The 16518-nt window shown below is 39.8% G+C and overlaps 1 protein-coding gene across 1 annotated transcript; it reads left to right on the top strand.

Annotated features, from left to right (window-relative positions):
- Positions 1-1782: 1782 nt before the first annotated feature.
- igf2b (insulin-like growth factor 2b) lies at positions 1783-8984 on the top strand. The gene is made up of 4 exons (XM_047347150.1): positions 1783-2006; positions 2817-2967; positions 5213-5394; positions 6526-8984. The coding sequence occupies exons 1-4, from the start codon at positions 1932-1934 to the stop codon at positions 6763-6765; spliced, it is 648 nt and encodes a 215-aa protein (XP_047203106.1). The 5' UTR covers positions 1783-1931; the 3' UTR covers positions 6766-8984.
- The last annotated feature ends 7534 nt before the right edge of the window (positions 8985-16518 follow it).

Below are 16518 nucleotides of genomic sequence, written 5' to 3'. Positions count from 1 at the left end.
AATCACTATGGAATAAGCGGTAGAAAATGACTGACTGACTGACATATCTAGACCCTTTGTTAGTATTTAACCAATGAAAGAGGTTAAACAGTTTGCATGATTTTTTATTACATTTTAATCAAGCAGAAATATTTTAGATGAGTGTGTGAATTAGTTACATTTCAGTCATTTTAAGTGTACTTAACTGAATTAATTACATTGTAACTAAACAAGTGAAGACTGGATACAAACGTAAATTCTTGCTTCAATACACAACAGTTCAAAGGTCTTAAAAACACAGTTCTTCATCGTTGAACTCCAACAAGATGGTAAGTCACAAAAGGTCAATTATAATGGTCAATTATAAGGACACACGCAGTGGTATTCAAGCAATTTCATAGAAAATTGAGTGGAAGGAAAACGTGTGGTGGTATATACTTTTGAGAAAGTTAACGTACTAGCTGTAAGCTATAATCGAAAAGAACATAAATAATTGAAATATAACTGTGGGTAATGAATCTATATACGCTTTACTTTTTGAATTGAAGTTAACTTTTAATACTGTAGCCTGCAATTACAACTCTGATGGACACTGCACCAAACGAGAAGTTAACTCAACAGTTAACTCAACAAACACCTTCCATTAAATTCTAATCAATTGTTGTTAAAATAAGGTCATTGATGTTTTTACACTGTAGATATATGGAACTTTATGTAAAGGAGCTAATATGCTTCATTTAAATTTCAACATTTAATGGCTAAAATGTAAAGCTCTCCAAAATTATTGCTATAGTGCACTAAAAGGATGTATGCATGGAGTTATCTTGCATACCCTTGCAGCTCTTTGTGTCTGACCATGGGAGAAAACAGTGCAACATTGAATTCCATATGCATTGGCATTCTGTGAGGGAGTTTCTCCGTACACATCACCTGCTGCCTGATGGAGAAATCAGATCCTGGATCAGCAAATCAGCAAGATTTGCTGCCGTTTTTAAGCTGCGAGACAAACAAACGGAGCTTCGCGATCTGGACCAGTAGGTGTCAGTCTAACTTTGGAGACGCTCTGGAGATTTTTACCTTTTTCTGCAAGAAGACACTTACATAAGGGACCCCTGGTACACTTTCACTCAGAAACTGTTGTGATCTCCCTTATTATCTATAAAGTTTGTTTACAGTAAAGCTGTTCATCTTAATGAGGTTAAATACTAGGATATTGTTTATTATGAGGGCACGAGTTCTTTGCTCTTATTACTTGTATTTATGTAGATTCTTAATTTTTAGAATCCTTGGTGCTTCGACTTGATGGCTATTTCAGAGAGTCACTGCTGCATCCTGCCTCTCTGCATCAGCATCAGTTCGGAGAGCCACAGTCCAATCTTCCACTTTCCATCTTGGACTCCCCTCTAATGACTTTTATATGCACACCTGAGTCAGAGAACAGCCCGCAGACTCTGGGCACAATGATTCCACTCAATCTTAATCTTAATTACAGCAGCGCGGAGACATTGACATTTTTCTTGGAGTCGCAGGAATTACGAACTATTCTCGTTCAGTCTGCGCCCTGTGTAAACAGTGTGATTGTAGGTTACAGTGCGTAAACGCAGAAAATGCCAGTGGAAGAGTTCCAAATTTGGCGACTCTCGCTGTCTTCCTCTTGTTCTTCCCTCTTTTTGCGCGTTTTTATTTTTTTTTTTCCTGTAAGCACTTTTCCGTACAACATCTCTGGGTCATTTTTTATGAAGAGGAGGAGCGAGGGCAGTGGGACGGGTGTAAGGGGCGTGTTTTGGTATATAATAGTTCTCCCGGAGAAGTTTTGCCTGTCGCCTGGTCTTTGGGACAGCCTTTCACACATCATCTCTATTAAAGGCTCACCAACTTGGAAACTAACTCACCTGCAATATCGCCTACCAAAATAACTCCCCGCGACTTTGTCTACTCTATTGCCATCTGACATGGAAACCCAGCAAAGATCCGGACACCACTCACTTTGCCACACCTGCCGGACAACGGAGAGCTGCAGTATGAAGGTAACTGGAGCACAAATAGTTTCAGATTCCCCGTTTGAGCCGTGAGAAGGCTCAGGTAGAGCCGACTGGATAATTGTTGCGCAAAGGGGTACAGATAGATGCTTGTTGGCATCAGCTTTCTGCATTTTGAACAAGCGGAATTTCTTGATTTGCATGCAGCAGAGGAAGTTCAGAATGCACAAACTGCAAAGGGAGACGCTTTGTGTATTTATACCACGACAAGAAAGTAAAGAAATGAAAAGGTTATTTTTAATCTCCCCTTGATCTAAATAACGCGCCGTTCGCCGGACACGGGCGCAGGAACAGCTGGTCGCCTTGCCGGCAGACAGGGGGCGGTAGGTCTGAGGGTCATTGAGCTCACTCCGGGGTGAGCAAGGGGAAATTAAATGCTGAGTCTGTCTTTTTGGGGTAGTTAACTATCGAGCAGCCGGCCTTGCAACTTTCTGGGGTGGAGGGGGGAGTTGTGTAAGAATGAAAGCTTAGAGATACTGGCGACTTTTTTCCTTCGGAATAAGCACTTCTCCCAGGTGCCAAACACATGACAGCAGCTGAAAAAAATCGGGTCCTTGGTGTGTGTTTGAATGTGTTTATTTGATTTGATTTGACTCGCAGCGCACACTTTTTTCCCCGAGTTACTAGGTCAGTGCGTGAAACAGCGTTTAAGACTTTAATCTCTTACATCTCGTACAAAACAAAACATCTGGCTATTATTTGAGTTCTTTACATATAATTTTTATTGTCATAATAATGGATCACAAGTCTAACATTTTTCCGAATCTTATGCTTTAATTTGTGTGTTTCCCCCTGCAGGTCAAGAAGATGTGCGCGACCAGCCGTGCGCTGCTCTTTGCGCTGACCCTCACGCTCTACGTTGTGGAAATGGCCTCGGCAGAGACGTTGTGTGGCGGAGAGCTGGTGGATGCGCTGCAGTTTGTCTGCGAAGACAGAGGCTTCTATTTCAGTAGGTTTTTTTTTTTTTTCAGAGCTATGCAAGTTTCTCCAAAAACTAGCTGCGCAAATGTTGATTCGCCTACCTTTTTAATGTTATTCGCCCTTTTCGCTCCCCTTTCCTCTCTGTTGTTTCACATCTGTTTGGATAGCTGAGACTGTCTGTGGCTGCGTGGTATACGTGTTTGCTATTTTTCTTTCTCACGCACTGACGCTCATGTAACACACACACAATCGCACACACGCCCGTGCGCGCAAACGGCGTCAGAGAGAGAGAGAGAGAGAGAGAGAGGGAGAGAGAGGGAGATTGCAGCCAGCTGTGCCTCTCCAGGTCTGCTCTGCTGAGTCTGCTCACAGCCTGCACCTCTCATTGCATATGAAAGGGCCAGGCGGGCGAGCTGCAAAGGAACATGCACGACCCCGGCGTCACAATGGGCTGCTTGTTTATCAGTAAAGTAATAGCACCCCAAGAGGCATTACCAGTCACCTCAGCACCAGTATTCCCAGGCCAGGAGACCACACTGATGAGCTGGGAGGAACGAAAGAAATAAAGAGAGAGAGAGAGAGAGATCGTTGTCAGGATGAGAGAGAAAAATAAAATCAACATTTTATTATTTCTGATAGTTGCTTCCATAATATTGATGATGGGGTTGGCTGTATGGTTTTATGCAGAGCATTGTCGTTAATCCTCAACTGGATAATCTTCTGTCTGCTTAGTCTGCGTTGCACGTGATATTCATAACTTTCCTGTTCTTCTGATTGCTCCCCGTTTTGCGTTTAAAAATACTGGCCACATTTAGGTATGGAGTGTTAAAACTTACCACAAAATATTTTTTCATTTTTACTGGTGCTAAAATAATTGAAAATATTGATTATTGCAGTTATAATAATGTTATATGTTAGTGGTTGCCAAAGTTTTTGCTGGGATCCTACTCGGGGCATGAATCAGGAAGTGTAGGGTCTTGAGATTCTCTTTGGAAACCAAAGTAAAACACAAACATGATCCTATAACTACCACATGATGTAAAGAGCTGTTGTTATACATAGCTAAAAGCGATAAAGTGGTTGCTGATGTTATTTGTGTTATCATTATACTCCTATTTCATTGGCTTATTGTTAAAGCTTGCGTTCTAAATCTTACAGTTGGGATCACAGCTCTCTTCCACTAATTATTTGTGGGTCAGAAGGTGGAAGGTTTAGGAACCAGTTATATGTAAAACATTTGTTTATTATTCTTTTGAGTGGTTAATAAATGGACTAAAGCAAAAATCTAGAATGAATTCAATGCTAGTATTCAATTGCTTTGGGACCTTCTTTGCTGTTGTGCTCTATATAGAGTAACACAAATGTAACAAGCTGATAAAAGCTGGTTGATTAGTCAGGCTGTTCAGGTAGCCAGCCTGCATTCTGCTGCTTAACAGACCAACTGCAGTTAGAGAATGGCATCCATAGTTTGTGCAACTGGAAATATTTCCAAACATCCAAATGTGACATCAGTGTAGCAGCCTTCTTTCAGCTATCTGACTGTCCTTGTGCAGCTTTAAACCATAATGATTGTCTGACTAAAAATTTCAGTGGTTTTGAAACCGGAACTGTTCAAAACCACAGTATATGTTGATACTGGTAACCAGCCCACCCATGCCTAGCTGTGCTCCCGCTTCTCAATTGCCTTTTGACAAAGAGCAGAATCTTGTGTTTATCAAAGAAAATTTAGTCAATCAGTCCTCCCTCTCCCTGGATGACCCAGTCTTCCTGTAATCAAATCTAGCCAAGCCTCATGTGAGACTTTTCTAACTTAGTGTGGGCTGCCAGGCTTCAGACAAGGCCTTTATTGATCATGTGTAATGTTACCTTGTGGAAAACCCCTCACCTTTGCCTGCTATGTGTTACTTCTTCTCTTGTTTTGGTTTTACTGTTCTTACTTTCTGTTTCTACCCATTCTTTGCCAATTTGACAAAGCAAATGAGTTTTAGATTTAAATATTTAATTATTCTGAAGAATTTCTGAATGCATTCTCTGGTTTCTGGTCACTTTGGACATGGTGTTTACTTCTAACACACTCATTTCGGGATGCCCAGATAGGCCTAATCAGATTATACCTTACAACCAAAAATATTTGTTGCTGTTCGTCGCAGATTTCCTTTTATTTGTCAATGTAATCCTGCAAAAACAACCGTAATTCGTTACTGTGGACAATGTGTGTTTTTTTGAAGGCCTCAACCTTCTATAACCTTTCTTACCGCTGTGTTTCTCCTCAGGTAGGCCAACCAGCAGGGGTAACAACCGGCGGATCCAGACCCGTGGGATTGTAGAAGAGTGTTGTTTCCGTAGCTGTGACCTCAACCTGCTGGAGCAATACTGTGCCAAACCCGCCAAGTCCGAGAGGGACGTTTCGTCCTCCTCTATACAGGGCACGCCTGTTATGCCCACAACAAAGCAGGTGGGTCCAACCGGCAACCACAACACAAACTATAGTCCAGGTCTCTATCTGCCCTCTTATCTCACCTGAAACACAGAGTGCAGACTGAAATCCACACAAAAACAGGTTGATCTTGTTAAGTTCTCAGTGCTAAGCAGTTGTAAAATGCTGACCATGGTGGAAAACATTAGTGCAATCACAGTACATTATATTGTAGAAATAGCAGCGTCAATAATCTCATGGTGAAGTAGCTGAGTGGTGAACCGGAAAGAAACAGCATGTTTTGATTGTCTGATAATCAGTCAAAGAACAGCAAGCTGTCTCAAAATATTCACATTCAAAAACACCACGTGTTTTTAGAAGAACTTTATTGGGAGGTGCCAGAAATGTGAATTAGCTGAGACATCGTCAACACAATCTCTAAATTTTCTGCTAATAATATGCTAAAAAGAAGTATAAATGCTGCAGACTTAGAAAGCGATCTCTCACTATAACAGTAATTAAAAACAGGCTGCTGGGGAATTAGTTTGGATATGTCTCCAGTTTGTCCCTGTGGGGAAAGTTGATGGTTGCAGGCTGCACTGAGGGCCAGCTGTTCTTGGGGCTATTGAGCAGTTCTAGAGTGAATTAAGGGGGGTAAACACTCTTCAAGTGGCAGGACCAAAACAAGCTATTCACATGGAGCACTGGCTACTCACGCATAAATCCTACCTAGCTCAGCTGCCAGCATTCCCACTTGTCCCAAAACAACACCTACAACTGTTTGTCAGCATTAGCATAGATATTCTAAAATGAGTTTCCTTTGGTTGAGTGACAGCGTGCAGTTAATATGTATATGAGGGGAGAATGGCCACCCTTCCTTTGTAATGGTATGCTAAAGAGGCCAAGCACTTATTGACAGCTTCTCTCACTTGAGGAAACCAAAACAAGGGCGGGCTGGGGTCGAGATGAGGTTGTTTTGATGTTCACTGCTATAAGAATGAGATTTGATTTCTATTTTAGCAGCCCCAACAATGACCAAATGTTTTTGCGGAATAAGCAACACCTTACTCCATTGTAACGAGTTCTTGAACAGTAATCTTATCTCCGCTATTGAACTGACTTCCTCTTCTCTCTTTTTCCTCCTGTTTTTCTGCCTGAACGCCACAATAGGAAACCCCAAGGAAGCCGCATGTGCCCATAAAGTATTCCACCTACGAAACGTGGCAGAAGAATGCGGCTCAGCGACTCCGGAGGGGCATCCCTGCCATCCTGAGGGCCAAAAAGTTTCGGAGGCAGGCGGAGAAGATGAAAGCTCAGGAGCAGGCCATCCTCCACCGGCCCCTGATTAGCCTTCCCAGCAAGCTGCCCGCCGTGTTGCACAGCACAGATAATTTTGTCAATCACAAGTGAGCCCGCTGCCAGCCCTTTGCACAGACAAGAGTATGAGGGTGACAAAAAAAGACTAGGGGATTATAGCTTTGTCTCTGACGTCATTTCTGTGGCAGTCCTTTTTGACCTCCCCTGCCCTGTCCAGGCGCAACAGTTCCTCCCCCCCTGCTCTTGTCCACTACGTCTTGAACCTCTGGCCCTTTCCTAACACCCTCACCCCCCTACACATCCCCACTGCCCCTCCATCTAAACCTCACCCACCCTCCTCTGGCATACAAACATGCCTTCTCATTCTTCCTGTCCTCTTTCGCTCCCCACCTCTTTCAGTCACCAATACAAAAGGAACAAACACAAGAGTTGAACAGAACTCTAACAATTCAGCTGAATGCAATTCAGGTGGATCCCCGAGCGAAAAGAGAAAAAAAGGCAAGGGGAGGGAGAAGGAAGATGAAAGAGATCTGTGTTTGCAAGTGTCAAGAGGACACCTACCAGAATGTTTTTTTCCTTTCTTACCCTGGTGGAAGACAACCGAAAGTGAAGAACGACTTGTATGAAAGAATCCATTCCACATCATTTTTTAAATTTTTCCTGAGGCAAAAGAAAACCTCTCTTAGTTCTTTTTTTCTCTATTAATTTGCACCTCTACCTATAAAGGGACTTCCACACTGTAAGGAATTATTTTGCAAAATTAGATTCCTGTTCCAGCACCTTTTTTGATCACAAACAAAAAGCAGAAAAGAGTCTGCAGAATTGCACATTGCCACGGATTACGTCAAAGTAAAGAAAAAAAGGCACTATTTTTTTATGAACAATGAACGTGTAGCTTAAAAAATAAATGTCATGGTGCTAGCTTTGGGAATGGACTCAAAGAAGAGGTTGAAAGCATGTTTTTGTTTTCCTTTTTTGAATAAATATTAAGCTTTCCGTTTTAAGGAAAGTGGGACTTTAAAATAAAGAAAGGAAAATAAAGGATATGGGGAAGCTCCTGGCAGTGGCGCTGTCAAAAAGGGGGGAAGAGTCACTGAGGAAAAATATGGGCTGTGTTGGCATCTCTTGGCGAGTTCTAGCGGCTGCTCATTATTAGTTTGTCAGCATAAGCTGCAGGGAGAGGTGACCCGAGACTTGGTCCCTGTTTTCTCCCGTCCCTCTGAGGCTGCCGGACAAGACGGAGCACAACCTCGGACACAAGCGGGACCCTCTAGACTACAGCTGTGGGACAGTACTTCCTGTTTGTCATGCTTTGACAGACTGCTTCAACAGGAATTGACATGGCATGGACAAAGAACAAAGTGGGATGAAAATAATAATGATTATATTTTATTTTGTCTTTTTTTTTCATATCAATGTTTCATTGAAAAAATAGGAAAACCCTGTCAGTTTCTGGTACCGTGACATTCCTGTTTTTCCAAGTTAGGCATTTTAAATTTTTTCGGTTTGTTTTCATGGATGTTGTTATTATGTCATTTTACAGTTTTAAAAGAAAGGCACAACATTTCGATTCAAAGGGAAAAAAACAGCAATATTGTCAACTAACATTTTAGTTTTATTTTATATCAGTAGTATTCACCTGCTTTTGCCTGAAAACAAATACTTGAAAATACCGTATATATATATATATCTATGTATGTATAAATGCAAATAAGGATATATATAGATATATATAGAAATATAATTAGTTTCCGGGGATGTTATTTTCCTTTTAGTCTGAGCTGTATCTTGCATAATGAGCCGCCAAGCTTTTTTTTTCTTTTTTTCGTTTGTCTGTCGAAATACAAATAAGGGCACTGTATAAAGGCATTATTTATTTTGTTATAAAATATATTTGAAAGAAATTGGTCCAAATAATATACGTAGCACTGATGCTCAACTGACAGATTTATTTTGTATGATCTCTGTTTTTGCAATTGGAGTTGTAAGGCTTTTTTGTAGATGCTTTGTACCAAAAATAATGTCATTTTTTTCTCATTTTGAAGTAGTTACCGTAAATTAAATTTTTTTAACAGCAGCATATAGCCTGGATTGATTTAGGCGTAACGTTTCACAGAAATAGGCACATATACTCTAAGTAGGATGGTCGCATGGATTTCCAGATGTGTCGGTGTGGTAATTTTTTAATTTTTTTTTCCCAATTATTAGTTAAATAGATGCTTAATGTTGATTGTAAATCAAACCCACTATGTTTTTGAAGCCACTTTAGTATTGATGACCAGGTGTAATTAAATGGGAAAGATGTCCAATGATCTTGCGAGGACCATCTTTTTGTTTAACTTACATGTGACTCAGACAAGTCATGGTATTGATGCCCTGCTGATGTCACAGTGATGAAAGCAACCAATGAGTGTGAACTACAGGTCACTGTTTGTCAAAGAGAAAATCAATCTATCTATCTATCTATCTATCTATCTATCTATCTATCTATCTATCTATCTATCTATCTATCTATCTATCTATCTATCTATCTATCTATCTATCTATCTATCTATCTATCTATCTATCTATCTATCTATCTATCTATCTATCTATCTATCTATCTATCTATCTATCTATCTATCTATCTATCTATCTATCTATCTATCTATCTATCTATCTATCTATCTATCTATCTATCTATCTATCTATCTATCTATCTATCTATCTATCTATCTATCTATCTATCTATCTATCTATCTATCTATCTATCTATCTATCTATCTATCTATCTATCTATCTATCTATCTATCTATCTATCTATCTATCTATCTATCTATCTATCTATCTATCTATCTATCTATCTATCTATCTATCTATCTATCTATCTATCTATCTATCTATCTATCTATCTATCTATCTATCTATCTATCTATCTATCTATCTATCTATCTATCTATCTATCTATCTATCTATCTATCTATCTATCTATCTATCTTTGTCATTTTCTCTATGGCACGCAGAAGGCATTGGGTTACATTCACTCCTTATAATCTCCCACTAATGCATCCATTATGCATTTGATGAAGGGCTATCACACTGAAACATTTCTGAGGCACTCAGGATGAGAAGTGGAGTCGCTGCTGAGTTAAAGTGATAATCTCCTTCTTGTTGCTACCCTTATCTGGCCTAGATGCTGCTGTTTTCTGTTGACAAACCACTGATGGGGGCCATGTTAGAAAAAAAAAAACATTTGGTATTTTCGTGCCAAGATAGAAATTTGTCCTCCTCCCCTTGTCTTGGCAGCCCGACCTGGAACTGAGACTAAATGGATGCTCACCATAAAGTACTGTGGTGTAGAGTGGAGAGAACACTTATGCTTATTTCTGTTTGAGAGATCTGAGTGTCTGATTATATTCTACTTCAGTTGTGCAACAAAAGCAGGCAGTGCAATTATAATAAATGTTATATTATTATTATTATATTTTATATTTTTCCTGCTAGGACTGCATTCATTCACTATTGTAATGTTCAAACAGGCTACTCTAGCGTTGTTATGAATGGCGTGAAAGACAACCACTTCTTCTTTTCGCTTAATATGAAGAGATGACTCGCAGAGCGAAGGCAACATTCTCTGTGTCAGCAGCTCACTTAAGCCTGTGTATTTTATTGATTTAATCTCTGCACGCTAGATCGTCCGAAATGCACAATTCATGTACTTTCATTTTTAATATCAATAAAAAAAAAACATTTTATCAAACATACATGTGGCTAAAGGATTTAATGTGTTGTTTTTTAATTTTTGATGTGTGTTTTTGGCTTTTACTTTGTGGTGAGCCTCAGGGCAAATTCTGGGATAATTAATAAACTTTGCACACCCTAGAAATGATTTGTTACATCTTGAGACGTTGTAAAGAATCCCCAGCTGCTTCAAGCTTGCCTTTTTTCCCCTCCTCTCCCTGTTTTCGCTCATTTGACTGCCTGCCTGCACAGCTGCTTGTCTATTCCTGTCTGTCTGTCTGTCACTTATGCCTTAAATCAGCACCCACAAAGTTTCAAGTAGGATGCCCACAACTCCTCTGTGATTCCTCCTCTGCATGCATCCCCTAAATTGAACCTATTGTTTTTGGTGTCTGACACACCCGTCCATCCTCTATTGTGCATCTCTCAGTGCCAGGAAACTTAGTTTAGCAACTGGTAGTTCTGAAATTATCACATGCATTCTGAAAATGGCACATCTTTTCATTGTTGAATACAGATCCACACACCCTCTCATTTGATATCTGTTTCTAGGCAGATTTACAGAGCAGTGTCGCTTTTCCTCAGAGTTAAACAGTTCTGGCGCTGAGGTTATCTCAGTTTACCAAAGTTCACAGAAGATTTTCATTGTAACTTTTTGTTTGGCTTAAAAAAGTTTGGAGTTAGCAGCTAGAAATGCAATAATCTCTTTCTTCCTCTGGCTTTAAAACAAGGTTTTTGTCTTGCATTGATGAGATGCACATGTGCTCCCTCTGGCAAAGAGAAGAGGCCTGTTTGGCCATTGCAGAAGCTCATGTTCTATGTTTCATGGTCATAAATCGCTCTATTAAATCACCTTTGCTTGTCTCATGAAACCTTATTACTTTACAATGGGGTTCAATCCCCCTTGCAGAAAAACTGAAAAACACTGCAAGTGTTTGCCAGAATCAAGAGACAGGACAGACAGTGCACTTTTGCACATCAGGTACATACCGAGCCTTTGCATGTGTGCATATAAATGTTCCCATGAGTTTACTCTTTTAACAAGTCAATGCTGTTTTCCATCATGTCATTTGATTGGTGAATGAAGTATTGGCGTTCACTGTTTGATGAGTAACTTTCATTTATTGAGTTCTTTAGAAGAAAATAAAAAGGCACATGTTGAGTCAACAAAACAGAAATATGTTTGCTCATCTGAAATACATCGAGTTCTACAAGTATTCATTTAATATGTCTGTGGTGACAAAATATCATTCTTTAAGGTAAATCGAATAGGTATTTGTCAGGCTCTTGAGCGTAGGCTCTGTGTGTGCATGTGTGTGTGTGTGTGCATGTGTGTTTGTGTGTGTGCGTGCGTGTGTGTGCATTCTGTGGCCAAACCTGTTCCCTGCAGATGTCAATAGTGATTTCCAATAGGGAAATCGTGGAGATAAGATCAACATCCTTTCATGACAGAACACCACCTGGCATAACATAACTCAACTTGAAAAATGCCAAACAATCAGGGCAGGTAAAGCTGATGACGTGTTTGAATGGCATACCTTCAAGGAACTTATTTGCACAGAATCTTGTGCAAAGGTGTTAATGGAATTGGATACGTGGTAAGCATGAAAATTAGAGGAGCACATTCTTGATAGAGTCAAGGTACGCTTGAGGCCAGGATTGTGAAGTCACGAAATATGTTGGGAAAAGCCACGATAATTTATATATACATGTCATCACGGTAGAACTTGAAATTGAGATCAGATACAAAATATATAAATAAAATCTGCCTCCTGATTCTAAAACAACTGAATAGAATATACATTTGTGTTTTGAAGCAAAAAGATACCATCAAATCAGCTGATTTGATATCTTAGAACATACATAGCTGCTTTACATAGGCTTCCTGTCACTACCCACAAATTGATTTTAAGATCCTTATTTTTACATTAAAAGCTGTTAATGGACCTGGATCGACTTACAATACAAACCCTCTTTGTAATTACATTGCATGCCCTTCAGAGCATAACAGGGATCTGCTGTCAATTTACAAAAGGTCCGTTTCAGTAGCGGTAGAAGAATACTACAGAAAAAAATTGTTACTCACTGATATTTGGGAAGCTTTCACTGAATATAAAAAAATGCCTTTATCTTCACATTTAATCATCATTATTATAAGTAGTACCAGTATTTATGTAGTTATGTAGTTATTTATTTATTTATTATAATTCAATCAATACATCCTGTCATTTTTTTTATTATACTCATTTTTTAAACGTATCCTTTATATGTTTTTGTTCTTCACTTTTGTACATCTATGATGTCTTCATTGTTGATTGTATTTTGAATGCATATTTAATTTTTTTTTATTTTAATGATGATGTGTGTGGCGTTTATGTAAAGGACATTGAGTTAGATCCAAATGTATGAAGCGTGCTAAATAATCTTTTACTTGCTTACATGCTTTTTTAGCCCCCTGAAAAATGTTATGTCCACAAAAATTTAACATACTATAACTCCTATTGTTTTACCTTAATATGTGATCCTGGTGTTATTTAAAAGCAGGGCCCGAAGTGACAAGACAAAAAAAAGGGGCACTCTGAAGGATAATAAAAATAAATAAACAAATAAATAAATAAATGTTCAAAACCTGTCCTTTACTCTCTAAAATTCATGCATTAAAATGTTATGCTGCACGGTGGCGCAGTTGGTAGCACTGTTGCCTTGCAGCAAGAAGGTCCTGGGTTCAATTCCCAACCTGGGATCTTTCTGCATGGAGTTTGCATGTTCTCCCTGTGCATGCATGGGTTCTCACCGGGTACTCCGGCTTCCTCCCACAGTCCAAAGACATGCCTGTTAGGTTAATTGGTCTCTCTAAATTGCCCTTAGGTGTATGAATGAGTGTGTGCGTGGTTGTTTGTGTGTTGCCCTGTGATGGACTGGCGACCTGTCCAGGGTGTACCCTGCCTCTCGCCCATAGACTGCTGGAGATAGGCACCAGCTTCCCCGTGACCCACTATGGAATAAGCAGTAGAAAATGACTGACTGACTGATGACTAAAATGTTATGCCCATAAGACTGCCTGACCAATGCCCTCCCTTGGTGGTGCCTCTGAAGATCCCACCTTAGTTACACTGCTGGAGGTAAGTGAGTCAAGCAATATGACCCTTCACATCCTTCCCTATCATAGAGACTTCATGAACTTCAGAGCAGAGTGTAGATGTGGGTGGCACAGCTCTTCCAGGCTTGACATTGGAAACTGCCAAAGAGTTAGATGCGGTTGGCCGGATGCACGGGATGCATGTTAGGCCTGGCCAACTATTGAGGCACAGGGTTTGGCAGACCAGGACCATCGCATCCCAGCGTGGCCACACAGGCCAATTAAGATAGCCCTCCTCTGCTCCTGTCTTCTCCTCTCCCCCTCTCCCCCTCTGTCTCTCATTCCCCTCTCTTTATCAATTATTTTGTCTCTTGTGCTCTCCCTCTCTCATGCTCTCGGTCCTCACAAAGCATGGTTGCACATTCCTCTTTTACCCACTTTTCCTCTCTAATTGCTGTGGACTGAAAAGAGGATGGAGGGAAGGCAGAGAATGAGACAGTGAGAGGGAGAATTAGGAGGAAAGGGGGTCATACCGCAGCACCCCAATAGCCAGAACAAAGTGTACTGCCTCTCTGCGATAGTCAAGTGTGTTCACGGTGTGTAAAGGCGTAAGAATTCAGTGTTCCCTCTTTAGTTAATTAATCAGAAACACAACCATATGGATGCTTTCAACTGCAAGAGTTTACAATGTAAAATATAAATCTGTTGACAACTTTTCACGGGCTCTGAGGTGATTGCTGCAGAAATTGAGCATAAAGAGGGAATTGTGTTTCTTCACTGCTCCACAAAACTATCTAATTGTCAATTTCTAATCAGCCAGGAGCTTCGATGAGGCTTTTGTAATTACATAACCTCAGGTTCTGACATATTGACAGGGTAATGGAAATTGTTGTGGAGTTTAAGGAGATTCAAACAGCAAGAAGTGAAAAAAAGCCAAAGAGTATGGAAAGATGCTTTGGGGTCTCTTTCAAATGTTTATGTTGTTGTTTTAATATTGTTCTTGTTCTAATATTGTAATCCAACTAAAATGACAATTCTTGGGTACTACATGTAAAAACAAAACATTAAAACTTTTAAGTGAAAGGAAAAAAACTGTTTCTGGGGAAACCAAACAACTGCACAATACCAGTGTTTGTTTTATTTTATAGTTCCAGAAAAAGCATAAGAAGAATTCATACATCCCACTCATGCACTAAACATAGAAAGCCTTAAATGCTGCATTTGTAAAGTTTTGCAATTTTGAGGCTTTTGGTGGTTTTGTCAACACACACTGAAAGGTCAGAGACATGGAGGAGCAATGTGGACATGACTAAATGTGTTGTTCTACAGGGTCAAAACATGGGAAACGAGGTGGTTATGCTGTACAACAAGAAAAAATCGTAACAATCGGGGAAGTGGTTTCCAGTGTGGTGACTGTGTCACTGCAGGACAATTTCCTCCAGCTAAAAAAACTACTAGGTTCACAACTTGATGATCAAATGTATTTTGTCTGTGGAGCAAACTACTACTACCTAACTTTGGTCTAAACTCAGACGTGAAAAGTTACTTTCTTTGACCTCAGTTTCAGGATTTAACACTACTAACTTGTTCTTGCAGACACACAGTGCTTTGCAAAAGTATTCATACTTTTTGAGCTCCACATTTTGTCATATTATAACCACAGATTTCAGTGTATCCATGTCTCAGGCCCGCACAAAGTACATGATTGGAAAGTGGAATCCTACATGGTTTTTTTACAACAAAAAAATCCAAAAAGTGTGGTATTCATTTGTATTTCGTCCTCCAAATGCACGTTTCACTGCAGATTCAGCTGCAACTCATTTGGAGTATGTCTACCAGCTTTTCACATCTAGAGCCAGAAATGTTTATGTCTTTGTCTTTGCAAAAAAGCTCAAACTCAGTCAAATTGGATGGAAAGTGTTTATGAACCATGGGTATAGTATTTTACCCGATTCTCAGGTGGATTTAGGTCTGGACTTGAACTGGTCCATTCTAATACAGGAAAATTCATTCAGCTAAACCAGGCATGTCCAGAACCCTGTAGGTTTTAGATGTGTTTGCAAGACTACCCTGCATTAAGCTCCATCAATTTCCCTCCCATAAAATCTAACCAGCTTCCGTGTCTGTTGCTGAAGAAAAGCATCCCCACAGCAAAATACCTCCACCAGCGTGCTTTGAGTGGGGCCAGTGTTTTCAGGCAGATGTGCTGTTAGTTTTTTTCCCCACACATGGTGTCTTGGATGTAGCTCAAAAACTGATTCTTTATTGTCTCACCTGACAAGAGCACCTCCTACCATGTTTGCTGTGCTCCCTACATGAACTGAGGTAAACTGTGAATTGGATTAATTGTGGCTTTCTTTTAACCACTCTTCTATGAAGTCCAGATTTGCATAAACTAATACTTGTTCTGTCAACATATTCTCTGTCCTGAACTGTGGATATCTGTAGCTTCTCCAGATTTACAGTACAATAGGCCTCTTGGCCGCTTCTTTGAATCACACTATTTGGATAGCCATTAATGCCATACTCTTTCCTTTTTAAGACTATGAATTGAACATTGCTTTTAGAGATGATCAAAGCTTGGGATATTATTTTATAACCCAACCCTCCTCTATACATCTCCAAAGTATCATCTCTGACCTGTCTAGTGGATTCCCTGTTCTTAATGATGTTGTCTGTTCTCTAATGCTCTCTAGCAAACCTCTGAGGCCTTCAGAGAACAGCTATATTGATAGTGAGGCTAAATTAATTAATACACATATATTACACACTCCATTACAATGTTTTTGAAGCCAATTAGTTGCACTTGCATTCTGGGGCATCAGGGTGTCCTGAATACAAATGTACACAATATATTTAGATTTTTTATGGTGAAAAACACTGAGAGTCATGTATAATTTTCCTTTCACTTTTTGCACTACTTTGTTTATCACAAAATGCGAATAATGTACATTAAAGTTTGTGGTTGTAAGATGACTAAATGGGAAGATTTTAAAGGGGTATTACCACTTTTCCAGGCCAAGCCTGCCTTTTGAAATTCACAATTT

Source organism: Girardinichthys multiradiatus, chromosome 2 (genome assembly GCF_021462225.1).
Source record: "Girardinichthys multiradiatus isolate DD_20200921_A chromosome 2, DD_fGirMul_XY1, whole genome shotgun sequence".
Classification (NCBI taxonomy): Eukaryota; Metazoa; Chordata; class Actinopteri; order Cyprinodontiformes; family Goodeidae; genus Girardinichthys; species Girardinichthys multiradiatus.
The sequence above is the reverse complement of the archived record's forward strand: the minus strand, read 5'-3'. Positions and strand labels throughout refer to the sequence as shown.

Bases quoted from the DNA above. Each gene is read 5' to 3' on its own strand.
- igf2b (XM_047347150.1), top strand. From the start codon at position 1,932: ATGGAAACCCAGCAAAGATCCGGACACCACTCACTTTGCCACACCTGC. The intron at 2,968-5,212 runs GTAGGTTTTTTT...GTTTCTCCTCAG, and splicing joins AGACAGAGGCTTCTATTTCA to GTAGGCCAACCAGCAGGGGT. The intron at 5,395-6,525 runs GTGGGTCCAACC...ACGCCACAATAG, and splicing joins TTATGCCCACAACAAAGCAG to GAAACCCCAAGGAAGCCGCA.